This window comes from Furipterus horrens, unplaced genomic scaffold (genome assembly GCF_987537825.1).
Source record: "Furipterus horrens unplaced genomic scaffold, mFurHor1.1.pri manual_scaffold_17, whole genome shotgun sequence".
In the NCBI taxonomy this organism is placed as follows: domain Eukaryota; kingdom Metazoa; phylum Chordata; class Mammalia; order Chiroptera; family Furipteridae; genus Furipterus; species Furipterus horrens.
This window is the reverse complement of record NW_028327187.1, coordinates 55691903-55714735: the sequence shown is the minus strand read 5'-3', so window position 1 is coordinate 55714735 and position 22833 is coordinate 55691903. Positions and strand designations below refer to the sequence as shown.

At 36.9% G+C, this 22833-nt stretch overlaps 1 protein-coding gene across 2 annotated transcripts in view; it reads left to right on the top strand.

Annotated features, from left to right (window-relative positions):
* Positions 1–1037: 1037 nt before the first annotated feature.
* NRK (Nik related kinase) overlaps positions 1038–22833 on the top strand; it is a 220249-nt gene continuing 198453 nt past the window's right edge. For both annotated transcript variants that reach the window (XM_090264658.1, XM_090264657.1), the window contains exons 1-2: positions 1038–1425; positions 10715–10780. In XM_090264658.1, coding sequence (XP_090120784.1) covers positions 1369–1425; positions 10715–10780 — 123 coding nt within the window. In that variant the 5' untranslated portion in view covers positions 1038–1368. The remainder of the gene's footprint in view (positions 1426–10714; positions 10781–22833) is intronic.

Here is a 22833-nt window from a genome sequence, read left to right as displayed (position 1 = left end):
CGCAGAGATTCCCTTTCCATCAAGTCTTCAAAAGGGTGAATCGCGTTTGTCAGATTCTTTTAAATCGTGTCTTGAACTCTCTGCGCTTTGTGGGAGAATGGAAGCGAACAGCCTGGGCGCCCGGAAAAGTTTTGCAACAAATGAGCGAATGAATGAAAACAAGCCGGAAAGCTGGCGAACGGGAAGGACCCAGGGACTTTATTTCTGCCTTGCGAGAGCAGCGAACTGCAAATTTAGGACCGGGGTAGCCGGGATATCGGAGATTTAGTCAGTCTCTCTTAATCCCCAGCACCGGTAACAACAGGTGCGGTCCGATTGAGTGGCCAGGGCCTGGTACTAACTAGCTCGGGGCCAGAAGAGATGAGGCCCGCCTCAAGGGGACTTCACAGCGGCTGTGTTCATACTGCAGTGTGTCCTGGGCTACAGGCTTTCAAAGCCGAGCTGCAGTAGCCCTACAGCGTATTTGGTGCTCTCTCCAAGCCCGCACACGTTCTCGCCTAGATCTGACCCCTAACCTCGTGGCAAATAATTTCCTTATCTAACTTGATGAATTTTACAATAAATGGAACAATAAAATCAGAGGGGCAGAAGAGAAAATAGACAACTAGAAAAGTCGCCAAGCGTTTCATGAGGAGATGGGCGCGCGGGCTCTTTGAAGTGTGGCAAGCTGTGGGGCCCAGACTAGGAGCGTTGCGGGTCGGGACCGGTTTTCTCGGACTGGCAGCTGCCTTGAAAAGGTTTCCTGTGGAACTCTCACCAGCAGGGGCAGGGGCGGGGGCGGTGGCGGGGGGCGAAGCGGTTGACACGGGAGGGGGCCGAAGAGCGGGGGAGGCCGCGAGGGGCTGGCTAGCAAACCGTTATAGCCCTTCAGCAGCTCTCTCCACCAGTGCCCCCCCCCCTCCCCAGCCAGCCTCCGGGCAGCGCGGCTGCCCACCTGGCGACGTGACGCTGCACCAATCCCCTTCGAGCTGCTCCTGGGGTGGAGGGGCACTTCCTTGCACCGCCCCCTCCCCACCCTGAAAGAGGCGCACCCTGCCCGGGCCCGACACTGCGCTCTTGCCAGCGGAGCACCCCTCTAGCTTCAAAGTCTCTCTACCTTCTTAATCTTAGACAGACACTCAGGCTTTTCTTCCACCTTAGCCAAACTTGCTTTCCAACCTCTCAAACTCCGGCTTCCCTCCACTCCTAGCTCTTTTCCCTCCAGTTTTCCCTCCTCTATCTCCCACACCACAAATCCTGGTCCCCCATTCTTCCCCCTCCTCCGCCCTTTCCCTCTCTTCCCCTACCCCTTCAATTTCTTAACCGCTTCAACCTGAAATACCCGGAGTGTGCCTTAATCTGTGGCCCACTCCCGTTCAGCTCGAAGCCATGGCGGGACCTGGGGGTTGGAGGGACAAGGAGGTCACGGATCTGGGCCACTTGCCGGTGAGTAGAAGAGACCCATCGCCCATAAAATCCTCTCTTCTTTGGATTCTGAGCACCAGGGCAGGCAAAAGACGTCCAAAAGCTAGGCTAGAACTTCAACGTAACCGCGGGTGCTTGGGGGTAGAGAGGGCTTGTGGAAAAGACGCGCCCCCCCGCCCCGAACTCTCGGGCTGCTCCAAAGTCAAGGAAAGGTAAAGGGAATGGGGAAGGTGGAGGAGGGAGAGTAGGTCGTGCTTAAGCGGGCCCTAAATAGCGGCAGAGTTTCTAAACGTGGCCGGTTTTGTCTAGTGGCTCTTCTGTACCTGCCTTAGCTGGGCTTCAGGACAGGCCAAAGAAGGCGACGAAAACATAGCTTTTTAAAAGCACTCCTCCCTGTCACCCCTCTTTTAAGGCAGCTGCTAGCCTCTTCGTCGTTTCCTTTTTTTTCTCTTTTTTTTGCCAGCAGGGATGCTCACTTGAGGAATGACCTTTACTTTGTAGGTGACAGCGGGCTAGAAAATTAAAGCATTGGAGTTTCACTTCTCTGGCTTCCTAAAATCACTTTCTAAAGCCTTATTCTGCCAGAGCACCGTTTCCGATTTAGTATTTCGGAAGCGAAAGAACTTGATGCCGTTAGAAGAAGTGAATTCTGCACACCTCAATTTAAAAACAAAAGTATTTCTCTCACTAGCTAACCAGATTTTACCCCTTTTTCATGGTTTTCATTTGTGGATTCTCCCTTTTCCAAATGCCCAGCTTTCTTCCAATATTATAATTGATTGGTGAGCTATTACTGCCATCATTATTACTAGATATGTTTTTTTTAGCAGCACCATTTATTTAATTGGCATCTGGTTTCTGTCAGATATTGGACCCAACCCAAATCCGTTTTTTAAGTTCTCTTTTTATATTGGCATTCACTCCAACTCTCTCTTGAATGCAAAGGGCCCCTGGACTCTGAAATAGAATAAGCATACATGTACTGTAATGATCCCCAGGCAACTGTAGTTCTTGCTTTGGGAAAAGCTAAGTATTGATCTTGAAGTTATATGACTATTCAAAGATGCAGTGTCATAATTTTATTCACATTTGGCATTTAAAGATTGTCCTATTGATGATGGCAGATGCCTGTCCCCCTCAAAAATTTAACACTTTCCAAGCTTCACCTTAATAATTTTACACTAGAATGGTATGGAGCAGGAGAAGATGATGCATGTGGATAACATTTTAGCAAATTGTTCTTAGCATTCAAATAAACATGCTGAGCTACAAATATGAGAATTGTGGTTATTGATGAAGCTTCATAAAATAAAGTCACAGAATGTTAAAAAATTAAGTACTTTTCCATACTGCATGTATCCAGTGCCTATATGAATATGTAGACCTCAGTTGGTGGTTTCCTTTCTGAACATAACTTTCATATTCTGACTAGATTTGCTCCCAAATAAAAGTGTTAAAACAATTAATGAAATGTTAGCCTCCTTCAGCATTCTCTGTGTATTGGTAGAAGAAAGAGAAAAATGCAAACTAGGGCAAATATGTGAAACTACACATGGGCAAACTGACACAAACTCTTCTAAACTTGACTAGAGAGAGGAACAGAAGGACCTCATAGAAATGATAGAGCAGGGAATTTCAAACCCAAGGAAAAAGAAGAAAAGGATTTATTGCCACACAAAAAATGGGGGGAAATGGCCTAAACTAACAGACCAGTCATGCCCCAGGGACATAAAATCTTGGTGGGAGCAGAGAATATGAAGAGAAAGGTTGCAAACATTACATTGAAGTTCAGTGGAATGTTGGTTTTCTGGGGTTTATGGTAGTGTGGAGGGGAGAAAGACAAGGTTGGTTTTTAATGTAGGAGAAGGGATAAGATATAAAAGCAAGCATTGATGCTTGGCCTCATTTTACAGACTTCCTGAAAGTCTCATAAAATCCTTAACTTCTAACAATTTCTAATATTTTATTATACAGGAGTAATTTTATATCTCATTGTGAAGGTCTTTATCTTAACAAATCATATATAATTACCACCCCCTCCACAAACATCCAGTTCTAAACCTTAAGAAATCTAGCAGAGAAGTAATATTCCCTTTACAACTTTTTTAAATGTCAAATTTTTAGAGATGTGAATAGTTCACTGCTGCCTTGGTCACTGGGGAATTATTTTTTAGTGATTTGGGGCTTCTTTGCATTTGACTTATTTCCTAAGTCTCTGAAGAAGTAAAAGTAAATGAAAAGGTCAAACGACATCTAAGGTAGCTCTTTGAAAGTTTGCATTTTGAGGAAAAGTAAGGATGATACAGCAAGCAAAGAAACCTGCATGTAATGGGGACCCTTTTCATAATTTTCCTCAAAAGGTTATATATGAAGGTCAGAAAGATGGCATCTCCCAATATCAAGTATACCAATTTGGCAACTGCCAGACAATGAGGGGTGATTCAGACCTTAGAGTTCCATGTTGAGAAAAAAATATATTGCAGAATATAGAATAATTAATATGGGTTTAATTTAAGATTGATATATTATGTCCTTTGTAAGGATGGCCAGCTAAATGACCAGAGGACCTGGAACCTTGTGAGAGGTCAGGCTTGCTGTGCAAATTGGGATTTAAAGAAAGTGGTGGATGAGTTTTTGGGAGGATTTTTGTTATTACATAGATATTTTTAAAACCTAAAATAGTAAGCAAGAGTGAAACCTGGGGAAGCAGGAAAGGGGTAAAGGAATTGTATAATTTTTTTTTTCATTATACCCTAAAGTTAGAGACATAAGAGAGCCAACGTAATAACCAGAAATGACAAGTCAACTACATTTTTGTTTGTAAGTTATTGGGTTTCTGTAATTTTTCTGTATTGCTATTGAATAAATGTTTCCTATAGGTGACAAAACAAAACAAAACAGAAACAACAAAGATTTGTGGTTTGTGCTTTCTTTTTGAAAAAAATAATTGCAACAACTTATATCTTTATATATATATCTCTGTGTATGCACGTGTGTCTTTTCCACCTTTCTTGCCAGCAATACCTGGAGTTTGTGTTTGTGTTTGTGTGTGTGTGTGTGTGTAATTTTTTAGTATGCTTATGTCACTCAATCATTGGAACTGGAAACTGTTTCTTAATCTTCAATTCTGGCATGTCTCCACTATGACAGTTGCCTTTGCCTTCTGTGCCCAGTATGTTAATGACACTCCTCATGGCTATGGCCTTGGTATTTGACACTGCCATGTGTAGTCCTAATCTATATTGGAGTCAGGATTAGAAAGGCCTGGAGGACGGTAGCAGCAGAGGTGATCTGAAATAGCACATGATCCGAAAACTGTATTTAAATTACTTTATGTTTATGTTTAAATGTAAATGCCAGCTCTCTCAGTCCTCCAACACCCAGACCAAACATCTTTTCCACACACACTCATGAGAAACTTCCCATTTTACCAAGTCCCTAACTAAACACCATGATTTGAAGCAGTTTTACTTTCTTTCCCACAAGGATCGAAACATTTAGGATATTCTCCATTATATATTCTAGAGCATCGCCTCAGCTTCACACTGTACTTCAATCTATTTTCTCAATCTTTTCCACTTTCTAGAACAGCGTGTTTTATGATAGTGCACAAGAATCATCTGGGGATCTTAGAACTCATCGCAAAAGTTCTAATTTAATAATTCCATGATAGGGACAGGAATCTGTATCTTTTTTTTTTTTTTAGTTTTTATTTTATTTTATTTTAAGTATATTTTATTGATTATGTTGTTACAGTAGTCCCAATATTTTCCCTTTGCTCCCCTATGCCCAGTACAGTACCACCCTTCCCTCAGCAATCCCCACCCCTTAGTTCATTTCCATGGGTCATGCATATAAGGTCTTTGGCTTCATCCTTTCCTATATTATTCTTAACTTACCCCTGTCTATTTTGTTCCAACCAATTATGCTTCTTAATCCCTGCACCATTTCCCAATTTCTCCCTCTCGCCCCATCCAGCTGATAACTCTCCAAATGATCCCCATACCTATGATTTTGTTCCTATTCTGGTTTGCTTAGATTTTTTTATTTTATTTTTTAGATTCAGTTGTTGATAGTTGTGAATTTGTTGACATTTTAATGTTAATAATTTTGATCTTCTTTTTCTTAAGTAAATCCCTTTGACATTTCATATAATAAAGGCTTGGTGATGATGAGTTCCTTTAGCTTTACCTTGTCTGGGAAGCACTTGACCTGCCCTTCCATTCTAAATGATAGCTTTGCTGGATAGAATAATCTTGGTTGCAGGTCCTTGCTTTTCATCACTTTGAATACTTCTTGCCAGTCCCTTCTTGCCTGAAAAGTTTGAGAAATCAGCTGACAGTCTTATAGGCAGCCCTTTGTAGGTAACTCTCTGCTTTTCTCTTGCTGCTTTTAAGATTCTCTCTTTATCTTTAACTTTGGCATTTTAACTATGATGTGTCTTGGTGTGGTCTTTTTTCAGGTCTAGCTTGTTTGGAACTCTCTGTGCTTTCTGGACTTCTATGTCTATTTCCTTCTCCATATTTGGGAAGTTTTCCTTCATTATTTTCTCACATAAAATTTCAATTTCTTGCTCTTCTTCTCCTTCTGGCTCCCCTATGGTTCGGATGTTGGCACATTTAAAATTGTTCCAGAGGTTCCTAAGCCTCTCCTCATTTTCTTCAATTCTTGTTTCCTCATTCTGTATTGGTTGACTGTTTATTTCTTCCTTATATTCCAAATCATTGATTTGAACCCCGGTTTCCTTCTCTCCACCGTTGGTTTTGTGTGGCTTTTCCTTTGTTTCATTTAGCATAGCCTTCACTTCTTCCCTATGCGTTTGCCATACTTAAGCATATCTGTCAAGCCTGTGAGCATCTTTATCACCAGTGTTTTGGATTCTGTGTCTGTTAGGTTGGCTATCTCCTCGTTGCTTAGTTTTCCCACTGGAACCTGACAGGCTCCTATGTTCGTTTGCCTCTGTGTTTTAGGTAAAGCTGTTGCACATGTCCGGATGGGTATTTCTTTTTTATATCTTTGTTTGTTGGACTTCCATGCAGAGCTCGATTTTCTGGAACTTCTGGTTGTCTCTAGTTTTGAGGTACAGTATTCCCTCACTTACTGTGGATATTACGTTCTAGATCCCCCCCCGTGATAGGTGAAAATCTGCGAAGTAGGAACCTTACATTTATTTTAGTTTATATATATATTTTAAGGCTTTATAAATTTTTTCCCACAGACTTATAAATTATTCCCACTCCCTTATTAACCTTTCCCACTCCCTTATTAACCTTTTCCACACATTTATCAACACTACTTATGTTCTTAAACATATTCTACACTTTTAAACCTAGGCAACTTTAACAACATACATATACAGTACCACAAAATCTCGCAATATAGTGAAAAATCAGTGATAAATAATTAAATATAATATTTTTAAAAGTTCCGTGATACAGTGAGGCCACAATAAGTGAACCGCGATACAGAGAGGAACTACTGTAGTTGTGTTCCTTCTTAGTTGTGGAGGGAAATGTAACATTCTGTCTAGGCCTCCATCTTTTCAGGAAGTCCCCATGAATCTGTATCTTAAATAAAATTTCCTAGATGATCTCGTATAGGGAGTTTATGTAATCCACAATTTGAGAAACACTGGTCTAGAAGATATTATTTTTCTAAGTTTTCAACTAGAATTGTGAAGCCCATTCTTCCAACTACTTCTGAAACTCACTCTGGAACTTATAGTGTTATATCTGCTATTTTCAGGGTTTTTTTCCATAAAAATTTTTCATAAAATTTATATTTTTTAAATATTTAAAACAAAAGAAGGAAATCCTCTGGTATTTCTTCTACGTCTGTGCATTCTGTTTCTTTCCTGTAGCCGTCAGACTAGTGGAATGTGTTCCCAAGGTCTGCTTCACTACTACCCTAAATCTGAAATTTATTGCTACCCATATTGACCATCTAATGGGTCCCTTTTGTTTTTAATTTCTGCCATATTTATTTCTGCTTCTGAGTCTCTTCTATGACCAGTAAACACAGCTTTCTAGTGGTTCTATTTTATTCCTGTTACCCTCACCCATCCCCTTAATAAAATTATTCTTCAAGTTGCTTAACCCTTGTCCCTATCATTGAATTCAGAAGACAGACACATGTCCCCAAAATACTGTGAGTCAGGGGGACCACCAGTCTAGGACTTTTAAATTGTAACAGATAATTTAGATACATAAAAACATACAGCAAAATATAAAGTATTTACCCAACATTTTAGGTTCAAAAATGTTCTAGTAATTTATTTTGAGAAAAACTTTTACAAATCTGGGTTTCTTGATTACAAATCTCTTTTATTAACCAAATGGAACACCAAAGTATACTGAACCACCAAATAATCTCCAAATTGATATAGCTGTCATAGATATAAATATCTTTCCTCCTCTGGTTTTTTTATCTTGGTGTAGTAGAGCACAGGAGAGGACCAAATAATTGTGGAGGTTCCTCTGATATAAACCTTTTTAATTTCACCATGACCAAAAAAAAGTGGTTTCCTTTTAATGCTTCCTCCCTTGGGAGCCCAGAATAAACTGTCACCGACTATAATTTAGTGGGACATTTGATATAAGAAAGCGGGTAATATTACCTAAGTAATTAGCATAGTTCTCTCCCTTTTTCCCAGTTTGACAGTCATTTAGTCTTGGAAGATACTAGTGTGAAGATGGGGGATGAAAAATATTGCATAAAACTAATAAAAAATAATCTTAGAATAGATGAATACTATGCTGAGATGCCTTTAAGGACAAAAGAAAAAAATTTAACTTTAAAAAATTAAATGTAAGCATGAGAAGAATGAAAATATTTTGGTCATTTGTGAGCAGAACAACTTTTCTGCACAACATGAGAATAGATAAAATAAGACCACCAAAAATTCCACAGGCATTTTATTGTGCCTGTCCATTTCCTTGGTGTCTTTTTTTGAGTTATTAGAGACCTGAATTTGAAATTTATGGGCAAGGTACTTATATTATAGATGGGTATAAAAAGGATTAAAGGAATTTAAGGTGTTCGTGTTCAAAGATTCAGAAACAAAATTCAGATAATTCAGTAATTCTCTAATTATGGTATTTTTTCAGCTAAAATACAGCCTTAACTATAACAAAGAATGATTTACTAATCTGAATCAGTTAACATATTTAATTCTTTTGACAGATGGCCAGATGTCCTTTCTCCAGAATTAATAATTTCTAATATAAATTCCTCATTGGTATCCTTTAGAGAAATATGCTAATAAAATCTTCAAATCAAACCGTAGAAAATCTTCTGTTGGTTAACTTCTTCTCATAAATCTTTCAGTGAGTTATAACAATGGTATGCTTAATACCAAGACCACTTTAACAATATATTTTTTACTTCTCTTGAATTCTCAAAGTGATCATTTTAAGTAACTTTTGAATTTTCATTGGGAATATATTTCTTGAAGGATTTATTTATAATGATGCTGTGCATATTGTGACATTGATTTTGATGATGATTTTAAGAAAATAGACTGCTGTTTTCTCTAACAATGGTTGTATCAATTCAGTTGAAATATCTGGATTTTATAAGATTTTTCTTATGGAATTTTAGAGCTAGAGCTATAAAATCACATAATGAGGCACCTCCATTTTATGTTAAAAGTAAGTCCCAAAGACAGTAAATAACTTACCCAGAGTCATATAGTTAATGGCAGAGTTTCCTGACTCTATCCAGTTGAATACTTATTGACTGAAGTAATCCCAGAGCTGTGTCATTTTCCTGTGACAGTTCTGCTAGATTACACAAATATCAAACCAGTTTTAAGGAGTATATAACTTCAGTATATACACTGCATATACTCAACAGTTTTTCTGTTTAACTCACAATTGTCACAGTAATAAAAATATTTTCAAACAGTTAAAAACAAAATTTGTGTATATAAAATGTGCTTTTTATAAGGCACATGACTTTCCAAGAATTTTCCAGTACTGCTACCACTTTGTGTATAAACTGGCATATATTCATACCTAAGTTTTGATAAAATAGCAAAATAAGCTGCTAGACTAAAAGTTTAAGTAGTGATAAAATTTTTCAAAAACACGTTTTGTAGTGAACAAGGAAGAAATATCCATATTTTAAGGTAAGGAAACAATGTTCAAAGATGAATGGAAGCCTTAGGAATTTATCCATAAACATGTTATATTTTGTCTTCTATGATGCCACATTTAGGCTTTAAGACAGAGAAAATACAGTAGTCCTTCTCTATATTGCGGTTCATTTATCGTGGCCTCACTATATCTCAAGATTTTTTAAAATACTGTATTATATTTAATTATTTATAGTGTTTGTTTTTTTTTTTTCTGTATCATGGGATTTTGCGGTACTGTATACATATGTTGTCAAAGTTACGTAGGTTTAATAATGTAGAATAAGTGTAAGGTTCCTACTTTGCGGTGGTGTCTAGAATATAATATCCGCGATAAGTGAGGGAATACTGTATCAGGGAATTTGTGCCATGAGAAGATATGCAAAGATTAGTTTAAAAACAAACAAAACCAGGGGAGAGGGAGAGAAGGGGGATAAGTAAGGGAAGGGTTTAGTCAAAGAACCTGTATAAATGACTCATGGACATGGACAACGGGGAGGGATATGATTGCGGGAGAGGGGGTGGGTTGGGTGGGGGAGAGAAATTGGGGGAAAAGGGGACAACTGTAATTGAAAAACCAAAAATAAAAATAAAAAAAAATTTATTTCACAGAAAAAAATTTAAAAAAATAAAAAAATAAAAATAAAATAACAAACAAAACCAACTTGAGCTAGTTTTTTAAAATGATAAGCTTTTAATGCCAAAATCTTGCTTTGTTATTCATATTTAGAGATATTATTTCTTAAGAGTTACTATTATATGCATAAACTATATAGATTTTATATCCAATATGTTCTCATCATTGCTGTAACCTAAACAGCCTGCCTTTTTGCTTAGCACCCCAAAACCTTGATATTAAAAGAGTATTTCAATTGCAAGTAAATAAACTTCTTTCTATTTAATATTCTCTCTAATTATATTATGCATATATCTCAACTACATGTAACTGTATGCATTTAATAATTTCATGATAATATGCAACTACTGTTATTGTTTTTTAAATAAGTGACTACATTTAGTCCACGGAGATTGTGATCTGTCTCTTTTTTCGATAACTGACACTTAGGTTCTTCCCATTCTAAGGGAGCAAGGCAGATTGGATATAACATTCTAGATAGTTGAATGTTTGACTGTTTTTTCAAGGAGATTGACAATTTTTGTTCTACATGGTTTCAGGATCCAACTGGAATATTCTCACTGGATAAAACTATTGGCCTTGGTACTTATGGAAGAATCTATTTGGTAAGTGGAGATAGATTATGCATTCATTTTCACTTTTCTAATAACAACAATGATTGTAAATCAGGACCCTACCCTGCAAATCAAATGCCAAAACACATTTAACTTCAAGAGATGAATCAAATTAAGATAGCTCAGTGATATCTGTGACAACTATTACAAAAGGAATGAATTGTCAATCTACAATGAATAAACCAACCAAACATAATATCTAAATATTATTAGCAGATAATTAATAAAATAACCAAGTGAAAAGGAAACATTCAGATAACATGTATCAAAATAAAAATATCACTTGTTTTATATTATACTTCTATACCATTCTAATTACTCAGATTCAACTTTTAAATTGAATGTTGCTAAAAGGAAAGTTTTCATAGCATTCTATATCATATTGTGTACAGTAGTGTACACATGTGTGTGACAGTTTGCCAAAGAATCTAACAGAAAAAACCTCTGCATTTATTTAGTGACTATTTATTAAGCACAGAGTATGTACCAGGCACTGTGATAGTCTCTGGAGATAAAGTGATGAAGAAAACAGATAGCCCTGTTCTTCTCGGTCTTATGGTCTAGAAATGTGTAAGTGATAAATTGTGAGTATGTGTGGGGTGGGTGGGGGAGGCACATATATAGGTAAGCACAAAAATAAATAACCATATAATTGCAATTGTAATATATTCTCTGTAAGAAAATTCCTAGAGATATAAAAGTATACAATGGTAGAGCTTTTTTTAGATTGAAGTATAAGCATTAGTCTCCTTGGGGGAAATGCTAGGTAAACTGATACAAGGAGAACAAATTTGAGATAACCAAGCAAAAACCTGGTTGTGGAGGATGACTTTGATGCATTCTAGGCAGAAGCAGGGCAGGTTAAAAGCAGGCTTGGAGTCTGGGGTGCTTTAATGGCCCTATCACCTTGATCAGGTGCCCTTCCCCCACTCTCTAATATGAGGAATAGACATTTTCTCAATCTTGTGTAAGTTTCTGTACAAATGCAGTGTTCCTCTTTTTCAGCCCTGTCCCTCAAAAAACTTATCACTGTCCCTAGGATGATCCTTACTGTATACTGACCACAGGTCCTCTATATTAGGATTGTGTACAGGTGTCCTGATATAGGTCCAGCAGAAGGGCTTCTTTCTAGTTTAGGCAAAGGTGCTCTCTGCTTGTCAAGCTTTGTACCTTTAGGGCTGCAGCTTCCTAGAAAGTGTTTCTTTTTTAATTTATCTATCCAGGTTGGGATGGGGGAGATCCTTAAAATTTCTACAAAAGTGCTTATAGCATAGAAGTTGAGTAGTAGAAAAAAAGCATTGTGGAAAGGCCTAAAAGCAGAAAGCTTTGGTGAGTATAGGGAACAGAGAAAGCCAATATTCATGACTAAAGTTTTGCCAACCATTTTGTCCTTCCCTATTAAAGAAACCAGTGAGTTGTAGACAGTGATGTGATACAGATATAAATATATTGTTTATGTTACCTCAGTTACATCTCAGACTAAATGGTTAGTTAACATTTGTGTGATCTAGGGTAATTTTTACCACATTTTGCATAAATACCTACACCTTATGCATAGAAGTTCCTCTTCTTTGTGGTGCATTTATAATCTCCATGGATCTACATGCACTGTAATTCCTGGGGAGGGGTGTGTGTGTGTGTGTGTGTGTGTGTGTGTACTCTTGTTTTGATTTGAAGGTATAGAGCTCTCTACATCACCATATCTTAAGAATAAAAACCTCATTTTATATGAGGTAAAAAGCAAAGGTAAGTTTAGGTAGCAGAAAAAGATGGTTTCTTGTCATCAGTCATCAGAACTGTGATGCCATAAAAAAGAACCAAGAGGGTATAAAGGTAAGTTGTGCATAATATTTCTTTTTTTTTTAAACTTGGGACTACTGAGGTATACAGCAGGTCCTCAGATGTTGTTTTGTTCAATGACATTTCCTTATATTGTTGATGAGATGCCATAGGACCTTAACTCTTGTTTATATCAATTAGACTATGCTAAAATTGGTTTCCATTATATATAATTTTGTCATAAGTTAGAGAACCTGTCAACAAAATTAAGTGAGGACTTACTGCATTTTATATTCAGTAAAATTGACCACTTTAAGTGGACAATTTTATTAGTTTGGATACATTCAGTCATGTAACTACCACCAGAAGGAAGATTTTTCAATATACATTCTAAGTTACACAGTATAGACCTTCAAGTAATATTCTACTACTACACTGTGTGGTGTACCAGCTTGTATACTACGGTTATGTTTGTTACATGTTTTGCTTTTATGTATGGTTTAATCCCACAGTACTACTTTGTTTCCTATACACAGTGCTACTAATTTTTATTTAGTCAATTATCTTTTATAGCAATTAAAAAGAAAATTATATGTTTATATTCATTTGAGTCATTTCTGGAATCATCATTTCTTTGGGTAAATCCAAGTTTCTATCTGGGTGTGATATTCCCTATGCCAGGATAACTTCCTGTAAAGTTTCTTATAGTGCAGGGCTTCTGGTAATGAATTCTCTGCTTTTGCTTGTGTGAAAAGTACTCACTTTTGAAATTTTGAAAAATATTTACACTGGATATAGGATTTTGGGTTGACACTTTTTTCTTTCAGAACTTCAAAGATATCACTCTATTGTCTTTCTGTGTTTGCTCCTTTGTATTTTTCTTCTGTCAGCCTTTAAGGGTTCTCTCTTTTTTTAAGTTTATTTTATAGTTTATTTTATTGTATTTTCTATTTTTATCTTTGCTTTTCAGCAATTTAAATATGAAATGGTGTGTGTGTGTGTGTGTGTGTGTGTGTGTGTGTGTGTGTATGGTAAGGTATTTACCATCCTTGGGGTTCTCTGAACTTTTTGGATATGTGATTTGATATAGTTTATTATTTGGAGGAAATTACTGAACTTTATCCCTTCAAATATCTCTTCTTCCTTATTTTCTTTCTTCTCCTTGTGGAAATTAATTTTATCTGTGTTAGACCATTTGATATTAAATCATAGCTCTTGGATGTCTTGTTTGTTTGTTTGTTTTTGTTTGTTTGCATATGTTTGCTTGTTTTTATTCTTTTTTTTCTTTGTGTTTCACCTTGGTCCCATTTTCCCCTATCTTCAGTTTCAGTGATTCCTTTCTCAGCTTTTTTGTGTGTGTACTGATGAGCTGTCGAAGGCATCCTTAGCTCTTTTACTGTTTTTCATTTCCAGCATTTCCACTAATTTCTTATAGTTAACACCTTTACTGAACTCTCCATTTGTTCATGCATGTTTTATATGTCTCACTAAAGCTTTTTACATATTAATCATAGCTATGTTAAATATTCTATTTTATACTTTGAATATCTAAGTCATCTACCAGTATATGGCTGCATATATTGATTTCTTTGTCTCCTGAGAGTCAGCTTTTTCCCCTTGCTTTTTGTATCTCAGACATTGTATGCCAGATATCGTATGCAGAACAGTGTTTATGCTTTGAAATGGCCACTCTTATTCTGTTAGATCATTAATATCAGAGGTTGAGTCAATCGAATAATATGAGGTATGTTTCAGTTATGTTGTTGTTATAGCTACCTTAGCATGAGGTTTTGTTTGCTGAATGCTTTTTCTCAATATTCTCATTCTACCTTCAGTTTTAGACCTTCTCTATGCATCTGTGCTTCAGAGATTCTCCATGCTCTTGTGTCTTCAATAGTGGGATACTGCAATTGCTTTCATACTAAGTGCTTGTAATTTATTGGTGTGGGGCAGGTAGGAGTTTTCTGTTCTTCTGATTCAGCTTCAGTCATAAGTATATTCTGTGCCTTTGGATCATGGGAGTTAGACTTTATTAGTTATATTGACCTTCTTCTACTGGTAGGACACTTCTAAATAGTCTGGTAACAGGACTAATTCCTGCCTCTCCACCAGAAGTAGAAGACTTCGTTTTTGTTTTTGTTTTTTTTTACATTTCCATAGCTGCAGTACGTCTTCATCTGTATGTTGGAAGGGGGCAGGGTTTTCTGCTCTTCTAGAACTTAAGGCTTTTATTCCTTAAAGGGAAAGGAATTGGACATGGTTGCATGCTTTTCCTACCACAATTATTTCTCCTCTCCACCAGGTCATTACTATGAATCCATGGAGAAAAGCCTGCAAATGTGCATAAATTCTTTTTGTATCTGTAGCTCCCAAGGGTACTGTGCTTTCATGGTAGCCCATACTTGGTCTTTAGTAGTTCATAAAAATGTATCTGGATTGTTTAGACCAGATTCTATGGTGACCCTGTCTTCCCCCTGCAGCCACAGTTGAGCTAGTGCTTATGTCCCATTTCTCCTTGCAGATGCTTGTCTTTTTTCAGATTTCAGGCCAGTTTGTTGCCTTGAGACTTCTTTTCAGGTTCAGGAAAAATTATGATTTTGTATGTTATTCAGAATTTTTATTTTGGGGGCATTGTATTCTTTCCAGCTTTCCATGTCCTCAGCAGGAGCCAGAAAGTCCATATCAATTTCTTGTAAATAAATCTAAATGAAGCTTCTACCATGCTAGGTCCTATATGCAGTTATAATTCCTAAAATATTTATATGTACCTACTCAGATCCAGTGATAGAGAGCACTTTCTGCTATCAGATCTTCAATGTAGAAACCTCTGTGTTATAGAAGGTAGACAATTATAGATACTTATTTACATCAAATTGATTTTCCTGTCTCACTCATTATTGTGACCTCTTTTTTTTCTATCTCAAGTTGATATCCTTCCTCTTTATTTTTTTTGTAGGTGTGAAAGCAGGAATGAAGCAACTTATTTTTCATTAAACAAAATTTACACATTCATACATAATTCTATTAGGTAAGAAATCATGGAAATATATTACAGGCATGTAATATATTTCAGCAATATTTACAGCTACTTATTAATTAATTTTATTGTAATTTTTCCCATTACCATTTACTCCCCTTACACTCATTCCCCCTTGCAGTCACCACACTGTCATGCATATCCATGCGTCCTTTTTCCTTTTTGCTTAATCCTTCCACAACCTACCTTCCTCCACTTAGCTGTCATCCTGCTCTCTATGAATCTGTCTCTATATTGTTGGTTAGTTGTTTCTTCATTAGATTCCACATATGAGTGAAATCATATGGTATTTGTCTTTCTCTGACTGACTTATTTCACTTAGAATAATGTTCTCTAGGTCTATCCATACTGTCGCAAGGTAAAATTTTCTTCTTTTTTACAGCTGAGTAGTATTCCATTGTGGAAATGTCCCAGGTTGTTTTATCCACTCATGTACTGATGGACATTTGGGCTGTTTCCATATCTTGGAAATTGTAAATAACACTGCAATGAACACAGAGGTGCTTATGTTCTTTTGAATTAGTGTTTTGGGTTCCTTCAGCTATATTCACAGAAGTGGGATTGCTGGGTCAAGGGGCAGATCCATGTTTAATTTTTTGAAGTATCTCCATACTGTATTCCACAGTGGCTGCACCAATCTGCATTCCCACCAACAGTGTGAAACGATCCCTCTTTCTCCACACCCTTGCCAGCACTCGTTTGTTGATTTATTGATGATAGCCATTGTGACAGGTGTAAGATTATATCTCATTGCGATTTTATTTGTATCTCTCTGATGTTGAGCATGTTTTCATATGTTTATTGGCCATCTGTATGTCCTCTTTGCAGAAGTGTCTAGCTCCTTTTCCCATTTTTTTAATGGGGTTGTTCGTTTTTGGTGTTGAGTTTTGTGAGTTCTTTATAAATTTTGGATATTAACCCCTTATCAGATGTATCATTGAATATGTTCTCTCATTCTGTGGGTTGTCTTTATTTTGTTGATGTTTTCCTTTGCTGTCAAACTTTTTAGTTAGTTTTTTATTTTATTTTGTTTGTCTTGTATGGAAAGATATATCTGATAAAAATATTGCTATGGGTAATACCCAAGATTTTGCCGCCTATGGTTTCTTTAAGGATTTTTATGGGTTCAAGTCCAACACTTAGTATTTTAGCCATTTTGAATTTATTCTTGTGTGTGGTGTAAGCAGATGATCTAGTTTAATTTTTCTACACATATCTGTTCAATTTTACCAACACCATTTATTGAATAAATTATCCTTAGCCCATTGTATGTGCTTGCTTCCTCTGTTGAATATAATTGACTATAAAGTTGTGGGTTTATTTCTGAGCTTTCTATTTTGTTCCATTGATCTATGTGTCTGTTTTTATGCCAATAAAATGCTGTTTCAATTACTATGGGTTTATAATACAATTTGATATTAGGTAGCCTGATTCCTTCAATTTCATTCTTCTTTCTCAAGATTACAGTTGCCTTGCAGGGCTTTTTGTGGTTCCATATAAATTTTTGAAATATTTTTTCTAGTTCTGTGAAATTTGTCATTGGAATCGATAGGACTTGCATTGAATCTATAGATTGCTTTGGGTAGTATGGACATTTTATTGATGTTAATTCTTCCTATCCATGAACATGGTAGGTGCTTCCACTTATTTGTACCTTCTTTTGTTTCTTTCTTCAGTGTCTTAAAATTTTCTGAGTAGAGGTCTTTTACATTCTTCTTTTTATATGGGTATATTATTGACTATGTTGTTACATTAGTCCCAATTTTTACCTTTTGCTCCCCTCTTCCCAGTACCCTCTATCTCTCCAGCAATCTCACCCCACTTAGTTCATATCCATGGGTCATGCATATAGTTCTTTGGCTTCACACTTTCCTATATTATTCTTAACTTCCGCCTCTCTATTTTGTACCAACAAATTATGCTTCTTACTCACTACACCTTTTCCCTATTTCTCTCCCTTCCCTCTCCCAGCTGATAACCCTCCAAACGATCCCTGTACCTATGATTCTCTTCCTGTCCTGCTTGTTTGTTTAGTTTGTTTTTGTTTTTCTCTTTTGAATTAAGTCGTTGATAGATATGTGTTTGTTGTCATTTTAATGTTCATAATTTGACCTTTTTCTTAAGTCTCTTTGACATTTCATATAATAATGGCGTGGTGATGATGAACTCCTTTAGCTTTACCTTGTCTGGGAAGCACTTGATCTGCCCTTCCATTCTAAATGATAGCTTTGCTGGATAGAATAATCTTGGTTGTAGGTTCTTGCATTTCATCACGTTGAATACATCTTGCCAATCCCTTCTTGCTTGCAAAGTTTCTTTTGATAAATCAGCTGATGTATTATAGGCACCCCTTTGTAGGTAACTCGTTGCTTTTCTCTCGCTGCTTTTAAGATTCTCTCTTTATATCGAACCTTTGGCATTTTAATTATGATATGTCCTTGTGTGGTTCTCCTTGGGTCTACCTTGTTTGGGACCCTCTCTGCTTCCTGGACTTGTATGCCTATTTTCTTCACCAAATTTTGGAAGTTTTTCTTTATTATTTTTTCAAATAAGCTTTCAATTTCTTGCTCTTCCTCTTCTCCCTCTGGCACCTCTAGGATTCAGATGTTGTTATGTTTAAAGTTGTCCCAGAAGGTTCCTAAACATCTCATTTTTTTCAATTCTTGTTTCCTCATTCTGTACTGGTTGGCTGTTTTTTCTTTCTTATGTTCCAAATCATTGATTTGAACCCTGGTTTTCTTCACTTCACTATTGGTTTTGTGTGGATTTTGCTTTGTTTCATTTAGCATAGCCTTCACTTATTCTCTTATGTGTTTGCTGTATTTAAACATATCTGTCAAGCCTGTGAGCATCTTTATCACCAGTGTTTTAAACTCTGTGTTGGTTAGGTTGACTATTTCCTCATCTATTAGGATGGCTATCTCCTCATCGCTTAGTTGTCCCACTGGAATCTTGACACATTCCCTCTTTTGGGCCATACTTCTCTGTTTCCTCATCTTGACATGCTCCTGTATTTGTTTGCCTCTATGTCTTAGAGTAGAGTGGTCCTACCTTGTAAGGTGCGGAGCCTTAGTTATTCATCAGTACATGCGAAGCCTTAGGTATTCGTCAGAACAGGCGATCTGTTTCACCACGTTGTGGCACTGTGTGTGGGGGATAAGTCTGAGAGGGAACAATCCCACCTGCTCAGCACTTGCCCCTTTTCCAGGCACTTCTCCCACTTCCGTATGTGACTGGCGCCTCTCTAGCTGTTGCCCTGGCCATCATTCCCTGATCGGGTGGCTCTTCGGTAGTTCTAAGGCTATGGGAGCCCTTTAAACAAGTGGATTCTATTGAGAGACTGACAAGTTCTTCCTCCTCCCCAATCCCCACTGGTTTACACAGTCAGAAGCAATTTGGCTTTATTTTCCCTGGCACTGGGACCATGAGCTATGTGGTCTGGTCTGATGCTGGGAGTGCTCCCCAGGTGTTCCTCCCTACTTTTTAAAACATGTGACTGCACTTTCCACTGACCTGCCACTGCCACAGCTGCTGCTGCCACCACATAGCATCCTCTCCACCCTGGCTCTGTCTCTCCTACCTGTGAGAATGAGTATTTCTTCTTTATATCTGTGTTGGACTTTCATGCAGCTCGATTTTCTGGAACTTCTGGTTGTCTCTAGTTTTGAGGTAGCTGTATTCCTTCTTAGTTGTGGTGGGAGACACGGCATTCTGTCTAGGCCTCCATCTTGGCCAGAAGTGCCCCTTCTTCTTTTTTTTTTTTTTTAAAGAATAGATATCATTTATTGATTCCAGGGTATATGCTAGGTGCTTTACATATATTATCTCATTGAATCCTCATAACAACTCTATGAAGTAAGTATTATGATTCCAGTGATGAAATGCACTTGTGAAGTTATAGAAGCTCTCAGATCACATATGTAATAAGTAGTAGCATTTGGATTTCAACCCACGGCTTTATGACTTCAAAACTTGTGCCTTTATCAAGTTAATTTCCTCCTATAAAAACTTGTGGGATGGTGGGACTATAACTATTTTTATGGAAACCAATATTGAGACTGGAGTAAATGCTTTAAAAATATTCAAGCTCTTTATGCCAATAATCCCCCTTTTGGAAATATATGGTAAACACCAAAAATATAGGAAAAGCATAAAGATATCCATTTATTGATTTGTGAATATTAAACCATCCTTCCATCCCTGGGATGAATCCCACTTGATCATGGTGTATGATCTTTTTGATGTATTGTTGGATCCTGTTTGCCAAAATTTTATTGAGGATTTTAGCATCTATGTTCATCAGTGATATTGGCCTGTAGTTTTCTTTCTTTGCTGTGTCTTGACCTGGTTTTGGGATTAGGGTAATACTGGCTTCATAGAAAGAGTTTGGGATTTTTCCCTCTTCTTGGATTTTCTGGAATAGTTTGAGGAGGGTAGGAGTTAGTTCTTCCCTAAATGTTTTGTAAAATTCTCCTGTGAAGCCGTCCGGTCCAGGGCTTTAGTGTGGAGGGAGATTTTTGATTACTGTTTCAATTTCCCTCTTTGTTATTGGTCTGTTGAGACTTTCTACTTCTTCTTGATTCAGTTTTGGAAGGTTATATGTTTCTAGAAATCTGTCCATTTCTACTAGGTTGTCAAATTTCTTGCCATATAGTTGTTTGTAGTAATTTCTTATAATTGTTTGTATTTCTGAGATATCAGTCATGATTTCTCCTCTTTCATTTCTGATTTTGTTTATGTGGGTCTTCTCTCTTTTTTTCTTAATGAGCCTGGCTAGAGGCTTGTCAATTTTGTTTAGTTTTTCAAAGAACCAGCTCCTAGTTTTGTTGATTTTTTGTATTGTTCGTTTAGTTTCTACGTCGTTTAATTCTGCTTTGATCTTGATGATTTCCTTTCTTCTTTTTGCTCTAGGCTTTGTTTGCTGTTGTTGTTCTAGTTCTTGTAGCTTTATGGTTAGGTTTTTTATTTGAGATTCTTATACTCTTTTCAGATATGCCTGTATTGCTATGAACTTCCCACTGGGGACTGCTTTTCCTGTGTCCCATATATTTTGGGCTGTTGTGTGTTCATTGTCATTAGTTTCTAGAAATTCTTGATTTCCTCCTTGATGTCATTGTTAACCCATTCATTATTTAAGAACGTGTTATTCATTCTCTATGAGTTTGGGTGTCTTTGATTTTTTTCCCTGCGATTGATTTTTAGTTTCAAGGCATCGTGGTCTGAAAAGATGCTTGATATGATTTCAATTTTCTTCAATTTGTTGAGGCTTGTTTTGTGTCCTATTATGTGGTCTATCATTGAAAATGTCCTATGTGCCTTTGAAAAGAATGTATATTTTGCTTCTTTAGAGTGAAAAGTTCTATATATATCAGTTAAGTCCATGTGGTTTAGTGTGTTGTTCAATGCCTGCATATCCTTGGTGTTTCTTTGCTTGGATGATCTGTCTATTGTTGATAATGGAGTGTTGAAGTCCCCTACTATGAGTGTGTTGTTGTTAATATCTTTCTTGTGGTCTTTTAGTATCTGCTTTATGTATTTGGGTGCTCCTATGTTGGGTGCATATATGTTTATCAGTGTTATATCTTCTTGATGAATCGTTCCTTTAAGTATTATGAAATGTCCTTCTTTGTCTCTTTTTATTGCCCTTGCTTTGAAATCTGTTTTGTCTGAAATGAGGACTGCTACCCCAGCTTTTTTTTCAGGTCTGTTTGCTTGAAATATTTTTTTATATCCCTTTACTTTCATTCTATGTAAATCTTTTGTTTTGAGGCGTGTTTCTTGTAGACAGCAAATATGTGGGTCCTGTTTTCTTATCCATTCCGTTACCCTATGTCTTTTAATGGGAGCATTTAATCCATTTACATTTAAGGTTATTATTGACATGTATTTATTCATTTCCCTTTTGTATCTCTGTTCCTCTACTCTTTTTTTGTTTTTTCTCTTCCTTTTTCTTAGAATATTCCCTTTAGCATCTCTTGCAATGCTGGTTTGGTGGAGATGTATTCTTTCAGTCTTCCTTTATCTGATAAACTCCTTATTTCACCTTCGATTTTGAATGAGATCCTTCCTGGGTAGAGTATTCTTGGTCGTAGGCCTTTGTTTTTCATTGCTTGAAATATTCTTGACCATTCCCTTCTGGCTTGTAATGTTTCTGTTGAGAAATCGGTCGATAGCCTTATTGGAGCTCCCTTGTAAGTTATTTGCTCTTTTTCTCTTGCTGCTTTTAGGATTCTCTCTTTGTCTTGGAATGTTGCCGTTTTAACTATGATGTGCCTTGGAGTGGGTTTTTGGGGGTTCCTCTTGATTGGAACTCTCAGTGCTTCTTGGACTTGCATAACTTTTTCTCTCATCAGGTTTGGAATATTTTCTGTCACTATTTCTCCTATCAGTTTTTCAATTCCATGCTCCTTTTCTTCTCCCTCTCGTGTTCCTATGATCCTGATATTATTTTTTTAATGCTATCCTGTAATTCCCTTACATCTTGTTCATATTTTTTCAGTCTTTTTTCATTTTGCTGTATCATTTCTGAATTATTACCTACATTATCCTCTAACTCACTAATCTGATCCTCTGCTTCGTTTAGTCTGCTTTTGACAGATTCTACTGTGTTTTTCAGTTCAGAGATTGCATTCTTCATTTCGTCCTGGTTCTTGTTGATAGTTTCTATGTCTTTTTTTATGCTGGTGTAGTTCTCTGCAAGTTCCTTGTAATTTTCTTGGAGCTATTGGTAACTTCCTTGGAGGTTGTCATAGTTGTTTTTCAGGTTTTCGAGCATATTGAGCTTCTTCACCACCATAGTTTTGAATTCCATGTCTGACATTTGGGCTATGTCTATTCCATCCACCTCTCTTTCTGGGGGTTCCTCTTTCCTTTTCATTGAGAGGTTGTTTCAGCGTCTTACCAAGTTGGATTCTTCTTGTTTGTTTTTGTTATTTGGATTTGTCTGCTTTGCATTCCCACCTTTGTGGTATGAGATTTTTTATGGTAGATCTGGGGGTTTCAGTGGTGCAGTCTCTTTGATCTCCTGAGCCTGATGTTCTTGGGGTACCTTTTATATCGTTTGTTTATGCTGTCTGGTTATATTTCAGATTTTTTTGTTAGGATATTCCTTCTGGCTTTTTGATTGAGAGTCACTCTATCCACTTTATCTCTAATTTTTTTGTGGAGATATCCGTTTTAGCCTTGGTGTGTCACCTTCTTTTTCTCTGTCCACAGCTGGTCTAGTGTG